This window comes from Cupressus sempervirens, chromosome 5 (genome assembly GCF_028749045.1).
Source record: "Cupressus sempervirens isolate cs-2001-9-10 chromosome 5, ASM2874904v1, whole genome shotgun sequence".
NCBI classification, from domain to species: domain Eukaryota; kingdom Viridiplantae; phylum Streptophyta; class Pinopsida; order Cupressales; family Cupressaceae; genus Cupressus; species Cupressus sempervirens.
Genome location: NC_143122.1, coordinates 322,203,285 through 322,229,114, shown reverse-complemented (window position 1 = coordinate 322,229,114; position 25,830 = coordinate 322,203,285). Strand labels below are relative to the sequence as shown.

General features: G+C 35.8%; 1 protein-coding gene across 1 annotated transcript in view; it reads right to left on the bottom strand.

Moving 5' to 3' along the window:
* Positions 1–275: 275 nt before the first annotated feature.
* The window catches only part of LOC149555965 (methylthioribose kinase-like), a 41,164-nt gene continuing 15,609 nt past the window's right edge, over positions 276–25,830 (bottom strand). Inside the window, exons 2-6 of the mRNA XM_089830086.1 lie at positions 2,922–3,231; positions 2,544–2,718; positions 2,184–2,384; positions 1,031–1,246; positions 276–653 (exon numbers count right to left, since the gene is read on the bottom strand). Coding sequence (XP_089686212.1) covers positions 488–653; positions 1,031–1,246; positions 2,184–2,384; positions 2,544–2,718; positions 2,922–3,231 — 1,068 coding nt within the window. The 3' untranslated portion in view covers positions 276–487. The remainder of the gene's footprint in view (positions 654–1,030; positions 1,247–2,183; positions 2,385–2,543; positions 2,719–2,921; positions 3,232–25,830) is intronic.

The following is a 25,830-nucleotide window of genomic DNA, read 5'->3' as shown; positions in this document are numbered from 1 at the left end:
GCAGCCCTAGACCATAAAATATACCAGAACTGCTCAAAATCTGTGTTTTAGGGCTTCCTTTAAATTTAATTCTTCCTTACTTTTTTGGTTGCAAATCCTGAGACAATTGATCATTCTGAATAAAAACAAAATGACAGATTGATTTTTAAGGGAACGTTAATCATACCTTAGCACTAATCATACCTTAGCAAAGCCCTCGAGTAGGTTTGGTTCTATCTGCTTTCAGAGACTTCAAGCTTCCACAGTCCGTTGTAATTAACAGGTAAGCTTCTGGATGAGTATAACACTTTTTTTGTTTCATCAGGAGTAGTAAATACCATTATGTAATACTGGATTTTTGCAATGCTTAAAAATGTTCACCATCACATAAAAAGCATCAAACCTGTTATATTCCTATTTCAGAAATGTCATCTTCTAGTGTATTATGTCCAAACACTGAAGGAGATCTCTCTCTCTCTCTCTCTCTATATATATATAGAAGGCTTAATCATTTTCCTTGAATAGCCTGTGCAACTTGGCTGATTGTATCGAAGTTACGTCTTTCCTTCATAATCTTCTTTGCAAGAATGAGAGCTTGGCGCTCACATTCTGCTCTCTTGCTTGCATCTTGTATTGACTCAAAATCTTCTACATGAGCCACCCCCACAATTCGCCTGCACTCCAGAACACAATTTGTCAGATTCTTTTCTTCAAATGGGTTGACCATGTACAGAGCTTCTGAATGTAGAAAGTGAGCTACAATATGGACTAGCTGAAATCAGCATATGGAGCAGCAACAACTTGCTGTCAGGATATAAGCAATGTTGACAACTGAAAAAAAAGATACTTGCAAAGAGATGCAAAAAAGAATACATGTAGATGACAATATTACAAAAGAAACCTGTATTGACATGCATATCATGCATCTAACATGAAATAAACCTGGAAATAACAAGCTTATTCTTTCATTTTTTATTACACCTAAGACAGACAAAACTTACGAAGTTAAATAGTACCAGAATGTAAAATTATGCATAGTTGCCATCATAACCTGATCATTTTTGCAGCACCAAAGCCAAGGCTGTCATGGAATAGGTCTTTCATGTACTTCTGCTGCACAATCAATTTAAGTTCAGGGGTGTTGTATACGGCTTCTAGATAAGCATCTCCACAGTGTTCTGTGTTGTTATTCCATAATGCAATAAACTTTGATTCAAAAAGGTTCCATGTTTCTTGTATACACCTGAGAATCCAATGTTTATAGCCCCGAAAAATCATTTTCACAAAGAAACCAATTTCTCAGCATATAGTATAGCATACATTGAACGAATATAAGCCATAATGTGGATGAAAGGCATCATATGGAGCATAAGTGAGTATCAGCTGAATTGTAATCAGTTTGCTATAGAAATATTTAAAACAGTAGATCACCTAAATATTTAAAAACAAAAACAATAGAACAGAAGCCTGGTTATGCACCTAACATGTCTACATGCAGGCTAAATTTTGACTTTTCAATGCCTAGATTCCATGGTGTTGGGCTATGTCAAATATGCACATAACTTACATATATTAGGGGAAGAAGATAGAATGAAAGTATGAAATAGAGAACCAGATTCATAGAAGGCAACATTGACGGGATCAAGGGAGCCAAAAAGTTTTCAAAAAGGTTTAAAAAGATTCAATGAAAATAGGAAAAATCAATGTAGCAATATCTATATTCGTGATTGCTAAATCATCCCTAAAATAGCTTCACTGATTTTCTGCAGACATTTCCTCACTTTCAGAACCACCTCATTGTTAGCTTAGCATTTCTACTTTTCTCCCTTTTTAGATTTTTACCATCTATATAGGTTTTGTACAGGGAAATCCTTAAATTCTACAATTCTCTTCTAAGATTTATCTAGGGTTCATTGTGAGAAACCTTCAGAATGCAAATTTTAACTGTGAGTCCTAACCCCAAACCAGGTGAGACTCAAAACCCAACATGTACTTTTTTGTTTAGGGATTAGACTTCTAAATAATTTAATTTATACATGTTCACAAAGCTATAAAAATAAATACAAACAATTTAAAAACCAAAAATCAAAAGCTAGACAAATGGCAGCTACAACATTTTAAAAAGCAGAGATTTTTTCAGTTCATAAGCAGCTGCACTCAAGAATAGAAGAAAGCAACACAATATATTGAATTTTATACTTGCCTCACGCTCATTTGCATATCTGCTGTGTCCATCTTGTGCAAAATAAGCTAAAATTAAGTTCCCAAGAAAGGCACCTATATCAAAACCCATAGGCCCATAGAAGCCAAACTCTGGATCTATAACTTGAGTTGAGTCGCTTGTTACCATTATTGATCCAGTGTGTAAGTCTCCATGAATAAGTGCTTGTGTCCTTTCACAAAACCTACGTAAAAGATGGAATAGATGCTTAGAGATATAGCCAACATTTGAGAAAGGGATCATAAAGAGCTAAAGAAAGCTAAGTTATATTTCAAACTGTATATACTACTCAAACCCAAGTAGAACACACATTTTTTTCTAGAATAGTGAAGTGAAACAATACTTTGATTTTAATTCAGCAATTTCCAGCTTCAACTGATTATCTTCCCGCACAGCTTTAACATCTTCATCAAGATAAGGAGTAGTCCAACGACTGATTGGAGATATCATATAGGGATCTGAAAATACAACCTGCTCTGTAAGCCTGCACATCTCCACATTGTTGCAGAATCGAGCAACTGTACAGAAAACGCAAATACAAAAAATTAGGAATAAGCTAAACTAAACATAGAATGAAATTCACTATACCTAACTCCATACATATGCTCTGAAGGATTTTTATTTATAAACATCCATCCAATCATACACAAAGTATTATAAGTTGAATCTATGCACAGATGAAACTAATTGACCACAGCACTAATAAGGAAAAATTATTTACCTGCAGCCTTGTGGTCTGTAGTAGAAAGATACAGAAGAGAGGTGTGGAAAAGAGTTTTGGAAATATAATCTGATATATGCTCTGCCAAATATGGGTACTCGATGCCAGCAATCAGACCTTTGCGCAGAATGATGTGTGGGGGCTCCACATAGCGCATAGCAATTATAGCCATTGTAGAATCAAAATGATACACTTCTGGGACATGTTTTGGGCACATCTGACCATGCTCTTTCAGAATAGAAGCCTCAAAATATGCACGATCCTTTGTCATCGACCATGACTCCCCCAGGCAGCGAATATAAGGTACAGCCTACCGAACACAATAAAGTTGTAAACCATGCCATCATACATTTTTTTACTCTATAAAGTCATAGAAATGCATTGGTACAATGTATATAAAAATGTCCCAAAAGCATACATTAAATTTAAACTCATTCAGAAACATTTAGGAAAATACTATTAAGGTTCCCTATCTACAAGGAGATTTACATTAATGGTCAATAGATGAAGCAAGTACAACACCTAAAATAAGCTAACAAGGAATATATCAAACTTACATACACCTCTTCCAGTTCTGACCATATGATATGCAAATCTATCAGCATGGATTTCTTGCCTAGCTTGCTAATTAAAAAGAATCAGTCAAACTCTATATTTGCCCTCGTTGATCATTTATTATAAGTGGTGATCATGGCTGCATGCAAGACAAGCACAATTGACAAATAGACAACCATGTGGGACTGCAACACGTGGTGCGTTGCTCTACATCCGAAAGTAGATAGGGCAAAAACTCTTTGATCACAGGAAGTCTATCCCGTGGTTACAATGAGGTGGTAACCTTACCTTTTAATCTGTGGTGTGGTCTACGTCAACCTTTTGCTAACCAAGAGATTGATGGCTCAGATGAGTGACAGACCCACTCATTAGCCATCACTATCAACTATTCCTTCAATACATCTTGGACAAACATAGTCATCATGTATGTGCTGAAGAATCAGGTTCTTTCCACATAATCTTCACGGTTTTGGTTTTGCAGCTGCTGTAGATTCCCACAGTGTAAATCCAGATTGGCTGCTGTGAATTGTGAAGATGGAAATATATGGCTCAATTAGTCCAATTTTGGAACATTGGTTCTGATCCAAGTGGTCCATACTAATGGTAAACATACCAGTTGAATAAGTTAGCATGAAATGATCCAAGACAAAAGGCCTCCTTTATATCCTAAGAAATAAAATTGGAGATCTCGTGGATATGGTCCTTGGAGTAAATCCCTTATATACTACATTCCCTTTCTTGATTCGTCCATTTTTCAGGTCTCTCAATATGAGGGTTCGAAAATTTGATAGGGATTTGAAATTGAATTTCTAGGGACAAGATTGCCTCTTTGATTGTTTCATCAACTGGGTCATCTTGTGTCGGTATGTGGAAAAATCCTCTTTGGTGCCAGATTCCTGGGGTTGTTAGGATTTGCTTTGTCTGCAACACTTTATGGCGATCAAAGAGATAGTCATTAGTCAGATCAAAACTTCTTTTGTCACTTCGTTGGAATGGGTTATTATAGAATTCTAGATAGGTTTCCTCATAACATCTTTCTTCACATATTTTTATGACATGAACATTATTAGTGGCAAATACAGTGCCTTATCTAGAAATAAAATCAGCAAAAATATTTTTTCTAGGAGATGTTCTATGTCAAAATCAAAAGTATTTAAGAATTGAGCCCATCACAACAGACAACCACAAATTACTTTATCTTTTGATTCTTTCTTGAAAAATCCCTTAAGGTTTTGCAAATCACTTCTTATCAGAAATTTCTTATCAGCTAAAACATGTGAAAAGCTTTTAAAGAGTTTTATACAGCTAGAATTTATTTATGAGTACTGTCATCGTTGACTTCACTTCCCTTGAAACTGCCAGAGGTATACTTGACAATTTCTTCTTGGCCTTGAGTGGCTAATTCCTTTAGGATACCTGCCCATTTGTGTTCACTGGCCTCTGTCTCTACTCTGGGGCTGGATCCTGGTAGCCAAAGAGCTGGCAGATCTGCACATTTTGTTTTAATTCTCCCTATTATTGCATCATGCTTGGCTTTCCAAGTTGGAGGATTCTTCTTTAATAAATTATTCATCTTGGTCCTGTCTTGAGCAATATTAGAGTAGAAACCAGAAATATAATTGACAAGACCTAAGAATCACTGGAGTTCTTTTAGATTTGTAACAGGTAAATTGACAATTCATGGTAAAATATGTTGTTGTGCTTCCATTCTCCTCCCAGGAAGAAGACGAATGCCAATGAAAATAATGGAATCCTGAGCAAAGTGGCTTTTAGTAGGATTAACAACTAGACCATGTTGACCAAGTTGAAGGAGCTGACATAGGTGCTTCGGATGACTAGATGAACTTTGACCAAACACAAGGATGTCATCAAAGTAAGGTAAAATGAATTTGGAGTACTGACGAAAAATTACGTCCATGTGTTGTAGGAATATAGTAGTTGTTTTAATACCAAATGTCAAAATATTCCTTTCATACAAACCTTGAGGAACAGAGAGCAATTTTATAATGGTTGGCTGAATGGAACGCAATTTGCCAGAATTCCTTGTTTAAGTCAAATTTGGAGTAAACATTGCTCCCTTCAATAATTTTCCATAAATGTCTTTTCCTGGCAAAGGATGTTGATTTTCTAAGAGACAACTATTAAGAGGTTTATAGTTAACTACTAACTTATTTTCTTGCAATTCGTTTCCATTTTCATCAAAATTGTGAATGTACATGGCATGACAGGCAAATGGTGAGGAAGAAGGTAAAATCAGTCCTAGGGTAAGAATTTCTTCAATTTCCTTCTTACACGATTCCGATTCTTGAGAAGTCGTCAAAAAATAGTTAGCTTTGGCTTTACCATGTCCTTTTCAAATCCATTGTCATTACCGTGTCTGCAAATTGTTTTCTGATTTCCCTAATGTCAGGTTCAATTGCAAGTGCTTGCTTTGTCATCCAGATAGTATTTCTCTTTTTAGCGTGCAAAGGCAGACTTTTGCTTGTTTTGTTAGTAACCTGGGTACTTCAAAGTTCACGCTTATTTAAGCTGATAGTATTTCTAGTAATCAGAATTGGTTCCCAATTCTGCATGGATTTGCTACCTATCACTCCATCATATCCATCAATCTCATAATGGACAAATATGATTTCATCAATATGACCATTAGAAAATTCAATTGGAGCTTTGTACACAAGGTGAGACGCATGTTTACCATTACCAAATGTAATCTTTGTGTTTGCTTCTATCTATTGGTTAGCAAGAAAAGAGTTACATCTTGCAATATTCAATTCTGCAAAAATATCCCATAAGAATGTTAATAGATAAGGTTTGATACATTGTCAAGAGAGTGGTTCTCCAGTGTCTGAACCAATTCCCTCTGCTTGAATGGCTGCTTCATTTGAGAGCTGTAAGACTTTTCTTGACAAAAAAGAGAAATAGTTACTGGATTAATTTAAAGTGAATTTGTTGAAATCCTCAATTCTTTCTTGAGATCAATTATTCCATCTCTTTTCCCTTACTGAGTTCTTCAGTAAGATATTCATTTTCTTCATCTTCCAATTCTTGTATTTCTTCATTTGCTTGAATGATAACTTTCTGAAGAAACTCTATTATGTAATGACACCATAGATGTCTAGCCATACTGCCAGTGGCAGGGGCTTCCTCTTTACTGCCCAGTAGGAAGTGGGATCTCGGAATATCTAGATCCACATGTAGTGGAGGAGGATGCCTATTGTTACTGTCTTCGGAGATGATGATTTTGTTCTTCTAGATTGGCCAGTTCGAATTTATTTCTTTTCCATGTTTCTAGACCAATATTCATTTCATCCTGAATTCTTTCCAAGTTACGAATTTCCTAAATAATCTTTTCAAGAGGCTGTTGACTAGAAGAAGTCCTTCCTTTCACCATTCTACAAAAGAATGATGCTTCTGAGAGATCAGAATCAGATTCTGATTGTGGTTATTGTTCCAAAGTACCTTCAAATTGTTCTTCAAATTCATCTTCATCTTTATCAGAAAAAACAATACCCTCAGAATCTGAAGTATATCCATCAATACATACAAATTCTTCTAGATTTTCTAATCCAGCTTACTTTACCATCCATGCTTACCTTTGTGTTTGTCTTTAGTCTTTCCAAGGCACTTATTGGCAAAATTATCAGCTTTGCAAATATAGCAAGTTGGTTTCCACCTTTTTTCCCCTTGAATTTGTCTTTTTTGCAAAAATACCCTTTCGCCTAAAGAACTTCTTTCTCTTTGAAAATTTTCCTTTCTATGAGAACACTAAATACATTGCGTATATCTAAATTTGTGCTTTTGTTAGCACTTTCCACAACCAAAACTTGGAGTTAATGTCTTACACAGTAGGAGAAATTACAAGTTTTACCCTTTTTATTTCCTTGTGTTGTTTGACTTCTTTACACACTTGTTCATTGATCTCGGTTAAAAACTGAATCAGCTGAGGAAATGTAATTTCTCCTAGAGTCAAATGTTCAATACTCTTTTATGATAATATTCTCCTAGACCTTCAAAACTTTTGATGAAGGTTGTGTACATGATTTCATGATTTTGTTCTTACCTTGACTGATTAATTTTTTGAAATTGTTCAGCACAAAACCGATCAAACTTTCAGGTCACAACAATAGTATACATCAATCTATTGTGGGTCATTCTTTCAATTGAATTTATTCTGCCTACAAACATTCTTATCAGCAGGGAACACACTTGATCTATTCCTCTATTAAATAAGTTCATTCTTATAGGTGTCATCTAGACAATCCCAGACTCTTTTTGTTGTCCCAAAAATTGAATTCAGGGTTTGTCTTATGACATCTTCTTCATTCACCCCTGTATTAGTAGCAATATAATTTGTATTCCATGCCCTTATAACATCTATGCTTCTCATATTTTTTATTTCATCAAACTTGCAAAATTTACAAGCAGTGGTGTCTGAGCCTTATACTTTGGAAGATTTCTATAAGGTGAACCAGATCCATTGTCATTGCCATCACCTCAGGCCATATGTATTAAACCCCTTTGTTTTTCCTCAGGTGTGGCATCTCTCATTGTTCCAGTAGTTGTATCGTAGACTTTTTCTATAGTTTGTTCAGGTAAATTAGGATTGAGGCTTTTTCCTTCATGTTGGGCTTTTAGATAACCAGCTGAACTAGCAGGAAAATTCAATCTTTTAACAAATTGAGCTAGTTGGACATTTATATTGGAAACTTGAGATCCAACATTTACTACTTGATTCTTGATGTTCTCAACTTAAGTTTTAATATTAGTGGATTCTCTTATGACAGTTTTCTAAGTGCAGTGTTGTTTAGCTAATGTGTTGAGACAGAGTATCTATTTGTTTTACTATTTTAACAATAGTACAGACTTCAAATCTCCGAATTTTGAGATGTTGTTCATAGGTGTGTTGTGTTGTTTGTTGGGCTATCCAACAGGCCTCTTCTTGCTGCTTGAATGTACTCACTCAACGCAGAGCTGGGCAACTTCTTTCAACATAGCTTTTCGCCATTCCTCAGCAAGGCAAGACTCAAGAATTTGCAAATGAGAAAGAATAGAATGGTTATTGGTTTGATAGCTAGCATAATGCTTATCTTTGGCAAGGGTATCGGCTTGCTGTTGATAGCGAATATCCTTGGTATGCAACATATGTCTGTGCATACATTGGTTAGACTAGTTTAGAAGTTTACTTTGTCTGGAAAGTTAGTTTTCACATACTGGAGACCCATGTTGAAGTCATGAATCTATTGGGAATTTTCCTATCATGTCATATTGCATAAAATCTTTGAATTGAGGAATTAGGCCTGAAATGATAGACTTACCAACAGGAGTATCAATTAGAGTCTCCCCAGTATTGGTATTATTAGGAATGGGAAAAGAAATTGGTTTATTGGACATTGTCCGGACTTTGTGAGTAGGGAAAAAGTGTTAATGTTGTAGCTTCAGTCAAATTGAATTGATCAAGAGTCAATCCCCTATGTTTATTGGTTAAACATTATTGCATTTGATTGATCCTCAACTATATATACGTATAAATACACACACACACACACACACATATATATATTGTTGTTAATAATGTCTAATGGAAATTAACTTACAATAACCAATATTGATTAACACAGAGACATGTTTCTTCATGAGACATGTCTTTTCTACTGCTATATGTATGCATTCGTATTTGCACTTGGAAAACATATTGTACCATTACATTTGCAGAGATCTTCAATTCTTTAACATGGTATCAGAGCAGGCTGCAAATATTTGGCAGAACTATTGTTGGATGACATGAATAAGTATTAATTTTGAGTCAAATATTGAAGGCAAATATAATTCTAGAGACAAGAACTCCAGTCAGATTCAGAATCATTTTCAAAGTATGTCAGAGTAGATGTATGTAGAAAATGACCAGAATTGGGATTTCCCTGTCAAATAATTACCTCTTGAATTGCCGTTTGGGAGTACCAACTTGGGAAATTTTCAGATGCCTTCATTATTGAGGGAATGTTGAAACTTGAGTGGTGTCTCTTGGACATCACTTGAGTGCCGATGAAGGTTGTGTCGTAGTGTATGTGAGACTTTCGATATGGGCAACCAGAAGGTTTTGTATTGTTTGGTTGAGTATATTTTTGGTAAAACCAGGCTAGTCCACCGTCAAATAGGACAAGGAGAGAACGAGGAGCACAGTCAGCATACAAACAGAGTGTGTCAACCCACATTTGCGTAAGGGGTCTATAGTTATAGTTATGTCACAATCTGCGAACCCCAAAAGACATAGACCCCCAATCACTGTGCGGCGTGCATATCAATCCAACCATCCAAGACATAAGATGTCCAAGCAAGACAAGGTGTCTGCAGTCAAGTTATGGTGGGTGGGGCCAGATCCTGTGGTAGAACACATTGAAGACAAGATCGCCAAAGTGTTTGGCAAACTTAGAATTTAACATATTCACAAGGATCAAACACCAAGTCATTCTATGAGTCCCGCGCATAGTATTTAGGTGCAGAATATGGATGGGCCAGCTATACACTGCGTGGCAGAGACATCCATGTCAAACACAGTCCTTAAGCATATTTTTAATAGCAGAGACATAAAAGGCAAAACAGTTAACACGAAATATTAGGCAGCACCTTTGAACTAATATCTATCACTGAATTCATTAGACCGGATCAAAGACACTTAGATATTTGTCGCATAATACCTCTTTGTCGGATTGGGAGCTGGAGTATTAACGTGTTGATGAAATCTATGCATTGAAGAGGGCAACTAAAATAGAAGTCGGTAAAATCTAAGGCAAGCCATATAGCCGGTTGCCGCCTCCCTACAAAAATATATCATTATTGTGAAGAGAATTGTAAAGACAATAAAGTTATAAGGAGCAGCCGACAGATATAGGGAATAATATTTTTTTCACCATCTAATATTATTATATTTAATAGATTCAAATAAGAGTTTGAGAGTTTAATAATTAAACAACAAACGTGTAATAAGAAAATGAGTATTGGAAGAAATGAATAGTATATGAAATGTATTAGCTGAGTAAGAATAGAGAAATATATAGATAAGGGTACCATCAAGGACATAAGGAGGAAGGATTTTTCAAAATATATTTATAAGTTACTCACAATATTTCAAACATTAAGTTGGAACGAGAATCAAATAAGGGTGAATCCTAAGGGATCATTACCATGGGAAAAGAATATGGAATAGTTTCAGCCTGGTCAGCATCCAATTAGACATCACATAAACAGGGAGGATTGCACAAGATTTACCTCAGCATGTGCAGAGGGAGGATCATCAGACAAAAAGAGATGGAGAAGTCAGTGGAGATAAGGAAAAGATAATCCACTACACCAATCAAATTAATGCTTTGAATCCTACAATGAGCTGCTAAGTGGAATGGAAGAGCAAGTCATCGATAGAAATTTGAGTAACAACATACTAAGGGGAGATATACAGACTAATCCGCGATGATGGGAGGGGAAGTATATTATTTTCCAAACTCGATAATCATTTATTTTCGAAACTTAGTGAGAAACATATGGAAGAGATACAAACACTAGAATATCATAAGAACTAGTCTCAAGGAATCAATAGTTTGGCTATTCCATTAGAGATTATAATTCATCGATTCAATAAAGATAGCTATTTTTTTGAATGTCAATATTCACCTGCTGATCATTATTCCCTATTAAAGAGTGAAATCCAAGTCTTACATAAGATTGCCTAAGGATTCACTTCCAGATTGATCGAAGAAGTTTTTTCTGGACTTGTATTAGTAACTGCCTTCATTCTCGCATATTTGGGTGTTCATAAAAGTTTGAATGTCAAATCCACTAATTTAGAGAATTGAATGTGAAAGCCAATGGATCTGCTGTTATAGATGATTGCAGAAGATAGACTGGATGCAGACAGAGTAAGTAGCCAAAGACTGTTCTCAAAGGAAACGTTCAGCAGTAGAAGACACCATCAATGAGGAGGCTAGTGAAACATACACATAATTCAACATCAGATAAGTAGTCTGTTATTATGGAAGAGCTTTCTTGTTTTTTCCAGACATCTTCGACTGATCTTCTTGGCAGTAATTTCACTACAATTATTCAGGAAAAATAACTATTGGCATATTCATTATTCCCGACTCATCTTCATGTTGTACCTTTGTTATCAGCAGCAAGAGAATGCAAACTCAAAGAAATATAATGCAGTGGAAATTGAGGCCAATGGCTCCACATCTGCAGCAAAAGGCTCTGTTGCTACAAGCATATTATATTTTTGTCGAGGAGGCATTATGATATAGATAAGATGGTTTCTCCTGTTGGTGCAGCTTATGAATTGATGCTTCGTATTCTACCTGCATATGTCTGTGATTGGATTATCAGTTTATGTGATTGTCCTGCAGAAAGTTTCATTGAGGTTTTCACTTCAACATAGTACAGTCATCAACTACTCGATGACATGTTCTCCAAGACTCAAGCAGCTGGGTATAATCAACTTTTTGGTGATTGTGAGACATGGTGAAAAGAAGAAGTTTGCCATATTTTATGCGATGAAAAAAAATTCAAAAATATAAGAGAGGGAATTTTACATTGTGGGGGGAAAATAATAAACAATGTTCCATTCCCACTTAAACCATCTTTAGAGAGGAGATGTTCCATTCTTAAATGTCTATGGACCCTCGTGTGCAGATAAGTATTCTTATCCTTGAGTATTATATTTATCTACTTATTGAAGTCTCTTTCTTATTTGTAATTCTATGAATACTATAAGAGTTATTTGTCTTGGTCTTTTCCTTTATGTCTGACAATGGTCTTGCAGGAAAAGAAGGTTGGTACTTTACACATGCTACCAAATATTGTGCAAACTCAATCTTATGACAGTAGTTCCAAAGAAGTTTTGATCTAGAATTCATTAGTCAATTGATGATCGGGCTGGATAAAGTGAGGCTCTTAAAGCGAATATCTTTGATGATTGAGATTATGAGTATCCTTCTATACCAAGAGGGAGTCTGTTATCAGTTTTAGGGGGAGTCTAACATTCCATCGGAAGCAACCTTGAATGGAAAAAGCCAACAGATTGAGAGGGAGAAGTTTGAGGTGAAGACCCTTGTTCCACCGTCTAGGAGCAGCTATGGTGGATCCACCCTCTAACATGGTTCATGCTGGATATCATTTGAGTTGCGACATGATTATGTTGGAAAACATCATGAGAGGTGATGATATTTCATCGATGTTTGTTTATGGTCGTTATTGTAAGGTGACGATCTTGACAATGGTGTGACCTATTGTCATGATGGACTACATTAAGTTGTTGTCCCCGAGATCATGATGGCCTACATTAAGTTGTTGTCCTGGAGATCATGATAGCTTACTTGTTATTATGATGGACTAGATTAAGTTGTTGTCCGGAGAGCATAATAACTTACCTGTTATTCTAATGGACTGCATTCAGTTGCTGTCCCGGAGATCAAATAACACGTATTCCACTTGGATATGACTTGGTGTTTACACTATATGCAGATATTCTCTTGGTAGATATCATGGACTTGAAGCCAGTGCACATACCAAGAAAATACAAGTATGATGAATATCATATGGTTGATATTCCTTGTTGGATCATACTTTTGATAATATCCAAAGATAAAATCTAATTTTGTGGGTATGATTTGATATCCTTAAATATGTCATTTCCAAGAATATCATTTTGAGATGATATCTCTCTTTATGCTTGAGAGCATAATGTGTTCCATAACAATCCTCCCTAGCTACTAGGGATTGTTAATGTTGTAGCTTCAGTCAGATTGAATTGATCTAGAGTTAATCACCTATAGTTATTGGTTAAACATTACTGCATTTGATTAATCATCAATTAGATATATATATATATATATATATATATATATATATTTTAGATATTGTTGTTAATAATGTCTAATGGAAATTAACTTACAATAAAACATAGAGAGATGTCTCTTCTACTCCTATATATATGCATTCGTATCTGCAGTTGGAAAACACATAAAAACATATAGTATCATTACGTTTGCAAAGATCTTTAATTCTTTAACAAAAAGAAGCTACATATTCCACATTTCAATTGTCCATCCTCAAATTCAGAAAAATGTACATGTCAACAAGTAGGATTGAGACCAAATATTGGCTCTTTAGAAAGATTAAAACGCATACTAGGAAAAGAAAATAAAGACTCCCATCCCATACCAGGTTTAACTATAACTAGTTGTTGAGAAGCTACAGTAAATCTGGATCAGATGACTGGGCCAGAGTGACTACTGGAAGAAGCATATCTCATAAACTGGGTTCAACTCACACCAAGAGTTGCACGATTTTAATACTACTTGATCATCTATTTCTTCAATACTTATCCCTTGCAACTGTGGAGCTTTCCCAGGTTGAGAATCCTTACTCCATAATTCCAATGCCCATTGAGTAGGCATTTTAATGTCTTTGTATCTGACTATGTTTGGGGCTCTTAACTGAATAGTAGGACTTGTGGATTTCCAAATGATGGACAAAGCTTCTTCAGAAAACATTGCTCTCTATGGGTTTATCATCAAAAAGAGAGATTTTTTGTACAAGCAATAGTGAATAAGGAAAGTCAATGTATGATATACTGACTGATTCTTCATGAACATGAAACTCATAGGTCAGAACATCATTTAGGTTTGCATCTTTCAGACTTACGTAATAGTCTAATGAACAATCAATATAAATTGGCCATTTTCCATTGAATCGCAGACTCCTAATAGGTCATGAGATGTCTTAGTTATACGAGCATCTTTAAGGAGCATCGTAATTATTATGGGCAAATCCTTCCTATGATTACCTAGGATCCCTATACACACATACGACATGTGCATTAACTGAAAGTTTTTGGGATCCACTCTTGCTTGTCTTTTTAATTCCCTTATTTCAATTTGGATAACTTTCAAAACCCCTTCTTAACCATTTGTTACAATGTTTTGTAACTCAGCAACCTTGCATTTACTAACACGCTTATAAGAAAAGACCTCTCTTAGCCCCTTAGATATATCCCTACAAATCTCATAAGGCTTAATTTTAGGAACTCCAAATTCTTTATCAGCAAATCTTTCACCATAATCTAAACTACTGGTAGAGGCTAAATTATTTAAAGCACTCAATTGAGATTCGTGTAAAGTAAAATTTTGTTCATTCCAAGCAAAGAAATTTGTGAAACTTGCCTCTACATTTCCTGAAGATGTTTGATCTTGAACTCCTGGATCTACTGGATTTTATCCTTTATCGGCTATTGGGTATGCTCAAACCTGTGCTAATTCTGCTCAAGCTGTGGTAAAGACTCTAACGGCGCCGTTAAAGTACCTATACTAATCAGCACTGAGATTTGTGTCTCAGGTTAATTTGTACCCATACAAAGATTTAAAATTCTTCGTCAGTCATGTTTAACCATCAGCTTATGCCTACTTATATAGGCTCCCCTCAAGCAAGTCAGCTCAAAAAAACCAACTAAACAAAACCACATAAACTTATGTCAGCATCACCAGCTGACCTATAAACGAAATTATTTAATAGTAAACTTTATTACTAGTTATATTTATTTGGTTATTTACAAAATAGACAATAGCAAATAGAAGGGAGTCGACCCTCCTAATCGAGGTCATCATAGAGCAACCAATGGAAGCATGTAAAGTTATGGACAATACATCTAATGTTATGCATAGAGGAATATGTAATGTGGAGCATATAAATAATTGTCAAGGGAAATCAACTTCACTAGAAATAAATAGGAAAAGAAAGAGTAGATGGCAAAGGCATCATATTTCATCTTTGTGAAGCCATTTTCCAATGTATGATCTACTTATTCAATGTATGGACTACTTTCAAAGGGACCCCACTCTGCATCGTACGACGACATGGAGTAACTTATCTTGTACAAACTACTACAGTTTTAATAGTACGACCAACTTCACTTTACATCACATGACATTTTTCTATTTGCAACATATGGCCCCATCAACAATTTCATTGTGTACACCAACTCACTAGATAGCAACGTAGTATACAACAACTTCACATTGCATCAGTACAACAATTTCATCCTGCACATTGTGTACAACAGGTTCTTCCTTGCACAACAACATCATTGTCAAGGGAGTTTCCTGTTCTTTCTGTATGGCCCCCCTTGTCATTTTGTATGCCTAAATTACCACATATGGCAACTTCAACTTGCGGCCATACAACTTCAGCACCTCCATGTCCCTTGGCCCTGGCATTGGTTTTACATTGTACACCATGTACAGAAATACAAAGTACAGCTTCAAGCTTGTGTACAACATCAATCTGATATCAACTTTCAATTTGTACAGCCTATGCCCTTCTTATCCAGCATACAATAGATTCTTAGAGGCATTTGACAACCATTCCATCATTACATAGTTTGATGAAGAGGATTCTTCTTGAAATATTATTTTTTCCATGTTGCAAACATTGGCTATGATGGAGGCCTAATTTTTGCAAATTAGGGCCTCCATTTGAGTGTCCTCTCTGAATTTTTCTTTTGTAATCCCATCAGTAATCTGTGTTTTGTAGATAGATCATGAGCAATATGTTGAACATTGACATCACTGAAGGATTTGGGATTCAATCCGGAAGACTCTCCACCAGTGATTGCACCTTGGCATGAACAATCCAAAATCAGTGAACCCAGTTCAAAACCAGACCATCACCTATTCGGCGATATTTAGCAGAGTCTGAAATTATATTTGATTTATCAATGGATCACTCAAAAGCGATACTCATGGTCATCTAGCATCATCAATTCTTGGCTCCATCATACCACTTGTGTGCGGCCCTACTCATACAATTCATTGGTATCTATATCAAAGGATTGGTCCCATTGACATGAGTTTCAATGATATTATCGACCAAAGAAATCAACATAACTATCAAATGTTGAAGTGTGGCATCATAACATATATGTGATCTAGAAATATTGTCATTTCAGACAATTTGGTTAGGATCTTATCATCCTACTCTGTGTGTGGGCTTTCTATTCACAGCACCATCATTGCTTTCTTGGAGCTCGACAAGCAAATACATACACAGCAGCACATACACTCATTGGTTACAATGAATAAGCGGACAGAGCCTGCGATCATATCACCTGAGAGGAAATTCTAATCATCAGAATATAATAACAGCAATACATGTCTATAGACTATGTTTATATCAATTTACTGCCAACCACTGATTCCTTCTGATAGGACACACAGTTCATCAACAGACAAATGGCCGAGACATCATTAATAAATGAGAGCCCATACACCACATCACCTACTACTATCAAGAACAAGGAAGGAGTCACAAATGCATAGGGATAGTTTCCCAGTCTCCATAAAAGACCCGGAGTGTACTGAAATGAATCCTCAAGCTGCCTGTTCATTCATGTCATCAGTTGATCAATACCTTAGTTTATGGATTGGCACTACTTGATTTGGAAATAACAAAAATCTAATTATTGGCTGACACAGCGGTTGTGTGTATTTAGAGCCTTACAAGTATGATTTACTTCCACTCTATGAAAGCTTGCAATATAAAACAATTAGTTACTTGTTATGAAGGGGTATGTCAGTTGGGAGGTTAATATGCACCTCTTCATACATATACAAATAAGAGATGTAAAAACAAACACATCATATGATATTCGGAGAGAGCACTATTGGGACATTCTTCATTGTAACGTGGACTGTGGAAAAGAGTCACGATTTGCAGCGCAGCTAATGCATCCATTTCTTGAAAAATTAAATTATTGTGTCTTTTGTTCATGGGAGGGCCGAGGCATAGAGATTATTTGCAGGCAAAGCTGGTCCTCTGTAGTCGTCAAAACAATTGGTGAATTATCTCTGATTTAATTTGTACAGTAAGATTTTTCATAGCATTCATTGTTTGACAATCAAGGATTCTGTGAAAGATATATACTTTTCTTCATCATTGTCTGATTGGTCTTCCTTTCAAAGAAGTTAAACTCCATTTAGACTAACATTGAATTGAATATGTGATTTAATCTTCTACATGTTAAATTTGGAGCAATTGATGATATCTGAATAAATATATCATCCTACAAAGTTGCATTTAAAAATTTTAACTGTGTTCTTTGTAACCCAAGGAAACAAGGCACTGATCTTTAAGGTCATTAAAAGATTGTTATCTGTTTTGTGCTTGGAATTAGTGACTCATTTCTGCATTTCTTTGTTACATGCATAAATCCAGTTCTCTCATAAACATAAGCATTCTAATTTCTGAACATTGATATTTAAAGCAATTTTATCTAAAGCATCTATATTTTGAAATTATCATTAAGAGTTTTGAAGTAACCATATTTCCAATACTTTCACATATTTGTTCTAAGTGGTGCAGACTAAAGGCTCTTCATATCCTTGCCATTGGGATAACTTTATTGCATCAAAAATTAAACAATCTGCTATAAAAAGCCTAAAGCTGAAGGAGTGAGCTTAGGAATAGGTTTTCCCGCCTTGGTCCTGTAGAACCAGAAGTGCAGAGGATTTGGATCAAGTTGATCAATCCTGTCAAGTTGGCCATAACCGATTGTATATCCCAGCATTGACATTGGCAAGGCTTAAAGGATTTCAATCTGTGGATTTGGAAACCAACAAGCTAAACTTTCCAAAGTCTCCATTTTCAAGCTTTATCAAAATTGTTTATGGCATCTTAAGTAATCAATAAAATGATGTGTGCAATGGAATTCTAGTGTTTCTAAAGGTCTTAGTTTGGTATTGGCAATGTGGGCTACATCCCTCCACCCCACCCTATATTGTGATTAAAAGTGTGCTCCGTGCTTCCCCCCAACCAAGAGGGGCCCTTCCCCTCGACTCCAATAGAGGTGCTACCCGCAGACCCCCACAAGGGCACTGCCCCTCAACCTCACTAGGGACACTGCCCCATGAACCCACTAAAATATTCCGAACTAGGATAAATCAAATCTGATTTGAACTTTCAATTTTTTTCAGGTTTTGCTTCATTTCATCACAAAATAATAACTTACAAACATGCAAAGGAAACAATATAGATTTCCAAAAATATAAGTGATTACAAACACAAATCTAATGCTAATGATTATGATATAAAATTTGTATGGCTGTTACATCAAATATATTATTGTTACAATGATAGAACATACATAAGTTTTCCTCCAAAACCTGTCTAAAACGATGTAAATCTGCTTAATGATGAACCCTGAGTGAGCCCAACTCTCAAGTAGTGTTGGATTTCCGTCCAACCTACAAATATCGAAGGGTTTCCATCCTCAAATATGGCTGCTACTGACAAAACAGCAACAATGGAGATATTATCAAGTATCAAATCAACATATCATAATAGAGTTCAGACTGACAACCCCAATCTAACCTTTTATATATATCCGCAGCCAAAAAGCTATTGATTTCCTTCTTCTACTTTTTTTACTCAGCAACTTATGTAAATAATAATATTTGTCTCGAATTTGATAATTCACCCCAATTTTTTCCTTTTATTTAATTAAACGCTTAACCCCCTTTATTAACTTAACATTTAAGCCTATGGGGAGAATAGATAATATGCCAGCATTAGTCTTTATTTATTTATTGACGTGCTAGGCAAAAAGGGGGCATTAAAATCCTCCCTTCTCAGAGATTGTTTGTCCTCAAGCAATCTGCACCTGCATGCTGAAACCAAATGCATGCATCCCATATCAACTTTAGGTACACAACTCTACCAATCTGTTGTACAACTCTGATAATTGTAAAGTTTCTGCAAATCCTGAACAACCAAACTTTACAATGCCTTTCTCTACTTGAAGAAGATGATCTTGAATATATCAGACCTGTCTACGAAGTGTTATTTGGAGTATAATAATTATTCTGCAAATGTTTTATACTTGCAATGAAATGTATAGAGCGATGCCGATAATGCTAAAGGAGCAGACCTTATGTTTTTCGTGTGTCCTTTATCCACATCCTTACCCTTTATTTATATGGCAACCAAGAGGCATGTCCTTAGAAAGGACATGACCCTTTCCAGGTCAGCCCAATATAAATTAGTGATTATCTTGCCAAGATTGGCATCTCAAGGAGATTATAATTAGTTAGTAAATATACTAACTATACTATGCAAATAGAACATAATAAGTTCTCCCATTGAAGACACCGATTAGGTTATGCATGTAGGGTATTTAAGAGAAAGGATCTCCATACTTTACTAGATCTGACGATCTGTAGTTCAGACCAGTTACGATTATCAGAGTTACACAGAATTAACAATAATAACAAGTTACAACATTATACCCGAAGTTGTGAAGCAACATGCTTTGAATCCTTTTTACATCTTCTATGCTATGATGCACAAAATTTGCCCCTTACTAGTTGCATCATCAACCCATGTCTCATGACTTATCTGCCAAAACTTAAATGTCAACATTAGGTGACCCCATAACATTGTCTTTTCTATCATTATGGGCTGTATTATCTTGAGGATAAATTCTATAATTATGGTCTGCATTATCTTGAGGATGGGATATATCACTTTTGTTATAACAATCAGACAAGCACTTCTTCATTGAAAACTTCAAACTCAATACTTCTAGACAACTCTACATTAGTTATTTCATGTGTAAGTGCTGCAAATGCATGTGAATGAGAAAGTAAACTATTGTCATCCCAAATCAGAAATTTTGACCTCCTCTTTACTTTCTTTGGAGTTGTCAATCACCACCAGATTTTGGTTCGAGCCATTTTCTTCCCAAATAATTAAAGGTGGTAGTATCTCAAATATATCATCTTCCCATTTCGAGGGCTTGTGCACCAAGTTTCTCAAGTATCCTAGAAAGCCATGTTTTGATTTTTCCTCATGTGTAGGAGTTGTGTCATTATAGGAATCAACTAACACACTAGAAGATGCATTGTGATCACTCAAAGGATTTATACCATTATTATCCATATCAATCTCAAGCTTAACATTAAGAGAAGTCATGTTCATCTCTCTTCTAGGATCATCTTTGCTTAAACCCTCGTATGGCTAAAGTGAAAAATTAGTTGCATCTTCAAATGGATTCTCCCCATTGTGATGACTTGCATGCTCGCTGTCAATGACTTCAATACATTTATTGTTATTATGCCTCTTATCCATCTTTTTAGCTTCTTCCAAAAGTAATTTCTCTAAAAATAATGACATATCCGATTGATATTTTTTAAAAAGCTTGAATGAGGTCATTCATACCATTCATAAGTTTTTCCATATGTTGATCATTTCTTTGTAGTTTTTTCTATCCCTTTCTTTAGCTGGTGAGGCAAAAAGGAAAGTAGGTGTTGTGGTTCTACAACGCACACCCCTTTTGTGATTTTGCAAAAGGGGGGCCCCGTTTTTCTTTTTACCTTGGTCTTGCATCCTCCTTCCTCTAGGTTTGTCATATTACAGTCTCTTCTAAGGGACCTCAGCAGTCGAGAAGGTCCTGGGTTACATCTAGTAGGTTTCTAGATTAGTCTTTTGGCTAGCCTTAGTGCTCTTCACACTTGTGAACCCTGCGCAAGTGTGTATTTGCGCAGAGTGTGAAGTTTCCCTTAGTGTTTTTGCTTTGTTTATAACCCTCGCACATGTTGCGCATTTGTGGAGCTCTCCAACTGCACAAAGTCCGCAAAGTCTGGTCGTTGAAGAGTTAGGGAACTGGTTAAAGCATGGATGCCTCTACAAAGTTGCACAAGATGCCTCTAGGAAGTTGCACAAGTGCGTAACTCTGACGCTTACTTGGGGATCACCTTCCTCGATGCTGACATCAACAACCCAGGGACCTATAAGAGGGTGTCAACCCCCCTCATTTGTGCACTACTACTCTCCACTTCCGAGTTTGCACACTTCTGAGCTACGATCCTCTGTAGTCTTTGGACCTTCATGTACTTGGTGTTTGGTCTTCGTGCACAGGTGTGCACTTAGCTTCCTCCACCCACTTTTCCATTTGTTTTTGTTGAACTCCATTATTTCCTCCTACGCACCTGCAGACCCCTGCAGGTCCATAGCCTCCGCATGCCATGTATGTCCTTCTAATTGTCTTCTGCATCTCAGGAGACTTCCTAATCTTAGGCTTTGCTCATCATGTACCTGCACAGGTGCGTAGATGCGATTTTTGCTTCCTTGCAATGCATTTTTGCACACTTGCGCAAGGTGTGCAGCCCCCGAGATCCCCTTTTTCCAGTTTCAGAGCCTTTTCGACTCATTAATCAATTTGTTCTTGTCCTTTTTAACTTTTTTCATGTATGGGCTTGTAACTTGGTACTACCAAGTTGTCTTTATGCAAATAATACAATGGCATCCTCATCAACAGCGCGGGCTACACCCAAGGAAGAGAACCTATACCTTCATGGAGGACATTAATGTGTTAAAGATTCAAGAAACATTCCAAGCACTTGTCCTGCCACTAAAGCCTCAACAATTAGCATTTATGACACGGGATAAATAGGATAATTGGATGGCTCAAATAGCTATACCTCCTATGCAAGGGGACCCATCCAATGTTGCCCCGGATGGTTATCAGTTGCAACAGATTGTTCTGGAAAGACCTACTTGTGAAGGAGGAAAGGAACTAACAACACTTGGGTTACGCTATGTATTCCACGAGTTAGAAAAAAGTGAGGCTGAGATACAAGTATTGAAGAAGCAAAATGAGCTTTTAAAGGAGTATGTAAAAGAGATGGTGGGACCCATTGACCCTACCAATCCGGAGATTGCTCTTAAGGATACCCTCAATCAACGAGCTTTAGCCCCTCCATAGAGAGATTCTTTTTTGGATGCTTGCTATAGATGGCATCACAGTTTTGAAGAGATGGGGATAGAGTGTATAGAAGAAGTGTTGTGGCTATTACATATTATGTTGGATAATGCAATAAGGTTAGCAAATATGGTTGAAGGTAATCATAGCCTATGTCACAAGGTTTGGTGAACTTCAAAGATGAAATTCGAAATTCGTCGTATATTCAAGGGTTAAAAAAAGTTCGATCAAATTCGCTAACAAATTCATATTAAAACAAATGTATATTTTTTTCCCTTTATGTTGGCCGCTTTGTCTGGTACGTGACGGGAAATAGGGTTTAAGGCGATGCGCGAACAAGAAAGAGGGTTCACGGCAATCTGCTCAATTAATGAATGGTAGCTTCTATTCATTTAGCAACAGAACGACATTGACTTTGATGACTCATTCTTCATTTCCGTCTAATTTGAAGTCGTCTTCATTTGCAGTTAGTCTTCATTGCGCTTCCATGAATATTTTGTGCAGCTTTGCGACGATCTCCAAGTGGTAGTTAACAAGCCCCAATGGACATTTCTAAATTGTTTATTTCACTTTTAGGTTTCGGTGGTTTATTATGTTTATAATGTGGTTTATAATATTATTATAATGGATGTAATTTTTATTTCTTAATCAGTAGTAAAATATTTATATATTTTTTTATTAAAAAATTATTAATGTTTAATGTATATTTTATTTATGTATATTATTAATAAAATATTAATGTTTTGAATGTTTATCTATTATTATTAATTTACTTATTATAATTATTTATATAATTTATTTATTTAAAAATTATCTAAGGTGAATTTTATGTCAAATTTTTTTAAATTTTTTGGACCTTGTCGAACTTCATCTATACTTCATGATCGTCGAATTCAAACTCAAACTCAAACCTTGTGACTTAGATCATAGAATTGTATACCAATTGGAACAATGGATGCAATTGAAGTCTGCACTAAGGCAGATGAAGACGCAGAAATTTCTGATGATGCGTGCAGTTTTTGATGGAACAGAGTTAAACAAATTTGATGAATTACTCACAAAGATTGGATCCGAGGCCAAAATAATGATTAAGATGTTTGAAGAAATTCAGGATATCAAGGAAAGAACTGCAAATAAGATTGTTGAGGCCAACAAGTTCTTCAATAGAGCAAGTTTGGAGATTTTTACTGATGACTCCAGAAGTTACCTATGCCCAACCATGATGGTAGTGCAGCAATTTTGTGCTTCGTTTGAGTTGGTGTCTACTGAAGATGATCTAAGAAAGTCATTTAAGGCAGAGAATGCATTGAGAAAATTGGAGAAGAAGACAAAGAGTTTTGAACAATTGCGAACAGATATCCGAGAATTCCACCTAAAGACAAGGGCTAAGCTAAAAGAGTTCAACGTGACAGATTTCTCTGAAGTGACTAATATTGTGGAGAGGTTTAAGAAAGCATACCCCATAGTCAATGTAAAAGATAAGGAGCAAAACCCATGACTCTGATTTTGAGAATTTTGACGAAGAAGCAATTTTGAAGTTTTAACTCCACAGATCCGCATTTTGAAGTCATCCTGGTGGTCAGCAAATTTTCAATCTGCAGCTCCAGCGAAATTCTACAATTCTGGGCTATGACACAAGTTTGCATGTTTTATATTGTCAGTGCTTAATTTAGCAGCCTTCTTGCTCTGATTCTGCATTTTTTGAGTTCGTCGTCAGTTTACTGAATGATGCCTTTTTAGAAGCCCTTGGAGTTCGAGTTTTGATCTCAGCTTGCTAGAGTTCTCTTCTTTTCTTATCTTCTTAGTTTAGAGTTTTAAAGCTATGTAAAGGTCCATGCCCCATAGTATAATCAAAATTAAAAGTGGAAGCCTACTTAGCGCCATGATAGGAGGTAGTTTGTACATAATTACCATAGATTTAATAATTTTTGCATACTTTTTGCAAGGGAGAAACAATAGCTCCGAAAATTGCATCTATGCAGAGGGTTCCTTATATATACAGCATTGTAATATATAATGCATGCCTGTTTTTTGTGCAATAAAGTATATGCAATTGGTGCTCTCATTCTGTGTGTAGTGTTTCTTGCTGGAATGTGTGTTTTCTTTATGAATTTATGTTCATGAATAGTGATGGAGCCAATTGTCTTATTGTGTTTAATAGTTGAGCGATCTTAGTTTATTGGAGTTTGTCACGAATAGCTGCATAGTACCTCTATAGTGACAAATCGGGGAAGGTAAATTCTACAGTACGTTCATAGCAATTTGTCTCCTATGCACGCACATCATTGGTGGTTGCATGATTTGATGAATTGTGAAATATCATATAAAATTTAAAAGTTCCATCGACAATTGCATTAGTGAAGTTAGGATTGTGCTGCTCTGAATTTCGTTGGTTTTCTACCATTCCCTTTGAAGGTTTAATTCACAGACGTGTTGTCGTTGTGGCTTATGTCTGTTTAGGATTTCATTTTCAGCGATTTGCTTACAATTCTCGTTAGCTTACCTCTTTTTAAATTTATTTACAAATCTGGTTAAATTAGTAATTCATATTAGTTGCACGTTAGAATTTGCATTCATTAAAAAAAAACAGAAAATACAGGAATATTGTTTTTCTACAAATGTTTTCCTAGTTTTTGTAGAATTATAGATTGATCTTACAGAACCAGCAAAGGCCTCCCCGTGAACAAAAACATTAGTCTTCAACTGAGTTATCCAAGCAGTTGAAAAACAGCCTCCTGGAACCTTGGAGTTGGTCATTCTATCAGCTTTTCAAGAGAGAAATTTATAGGACTTATGTCATTGTCATCATGTAACAACAACGCTCAATAGTAGGTAACAATCTCCCATGTTTAATTTTAGTCATTGACGTAAGCTTTCATGACCCTGTTGTAGACGTCTAAAATAAACACTGAATTTGTTTCCTCTGTTCCAAACAATATAAAACTGAGTTCATTCATTATCAAACATGGGTTAAAATACTAACATGCAAAGTAAACCCACCTTCTAGAACTGATCAGAATTGTCATGCAGTCAAATTCAAAAATTGATATTGCTTGAAAATGGTATGAAAAAGAAACCAACTTCATTAAACTGATTTAAAAGTAAAATGCAACCATCTAGGTATCCATCAAATTGACTTGCAACACAAATCCACTAACTAGGAGTGCTCAGAAATAACATGCAACAGTAACCCTCTTCATAAACTACTTCTAAAATGACATGCAACTGAGAAATCTGACATGCAACTGAAAAAGCTGATACGCAAATTAAAAAGCTGACATGCAATTGAAAAATCTGACATGCAACCTCGTGGGCTGGCAAGATTAGTAGCTCTAATAACATTGAAATATCGAGAACTAGAATATTGACTCAAATCTTATTTGAGTTTTCATTTTTTTTTAAATTGTCATGTTTTGTTTCAATTCATTGCACAATAACGTGCGAACAAGCAAAGGAAATGATATATATTTCCAAGGAAATAAGCAATTACAAACATGAATATATAGATTATGATTCTTTTATAAAACATGCATGGCTGTTACATTAAATATATTG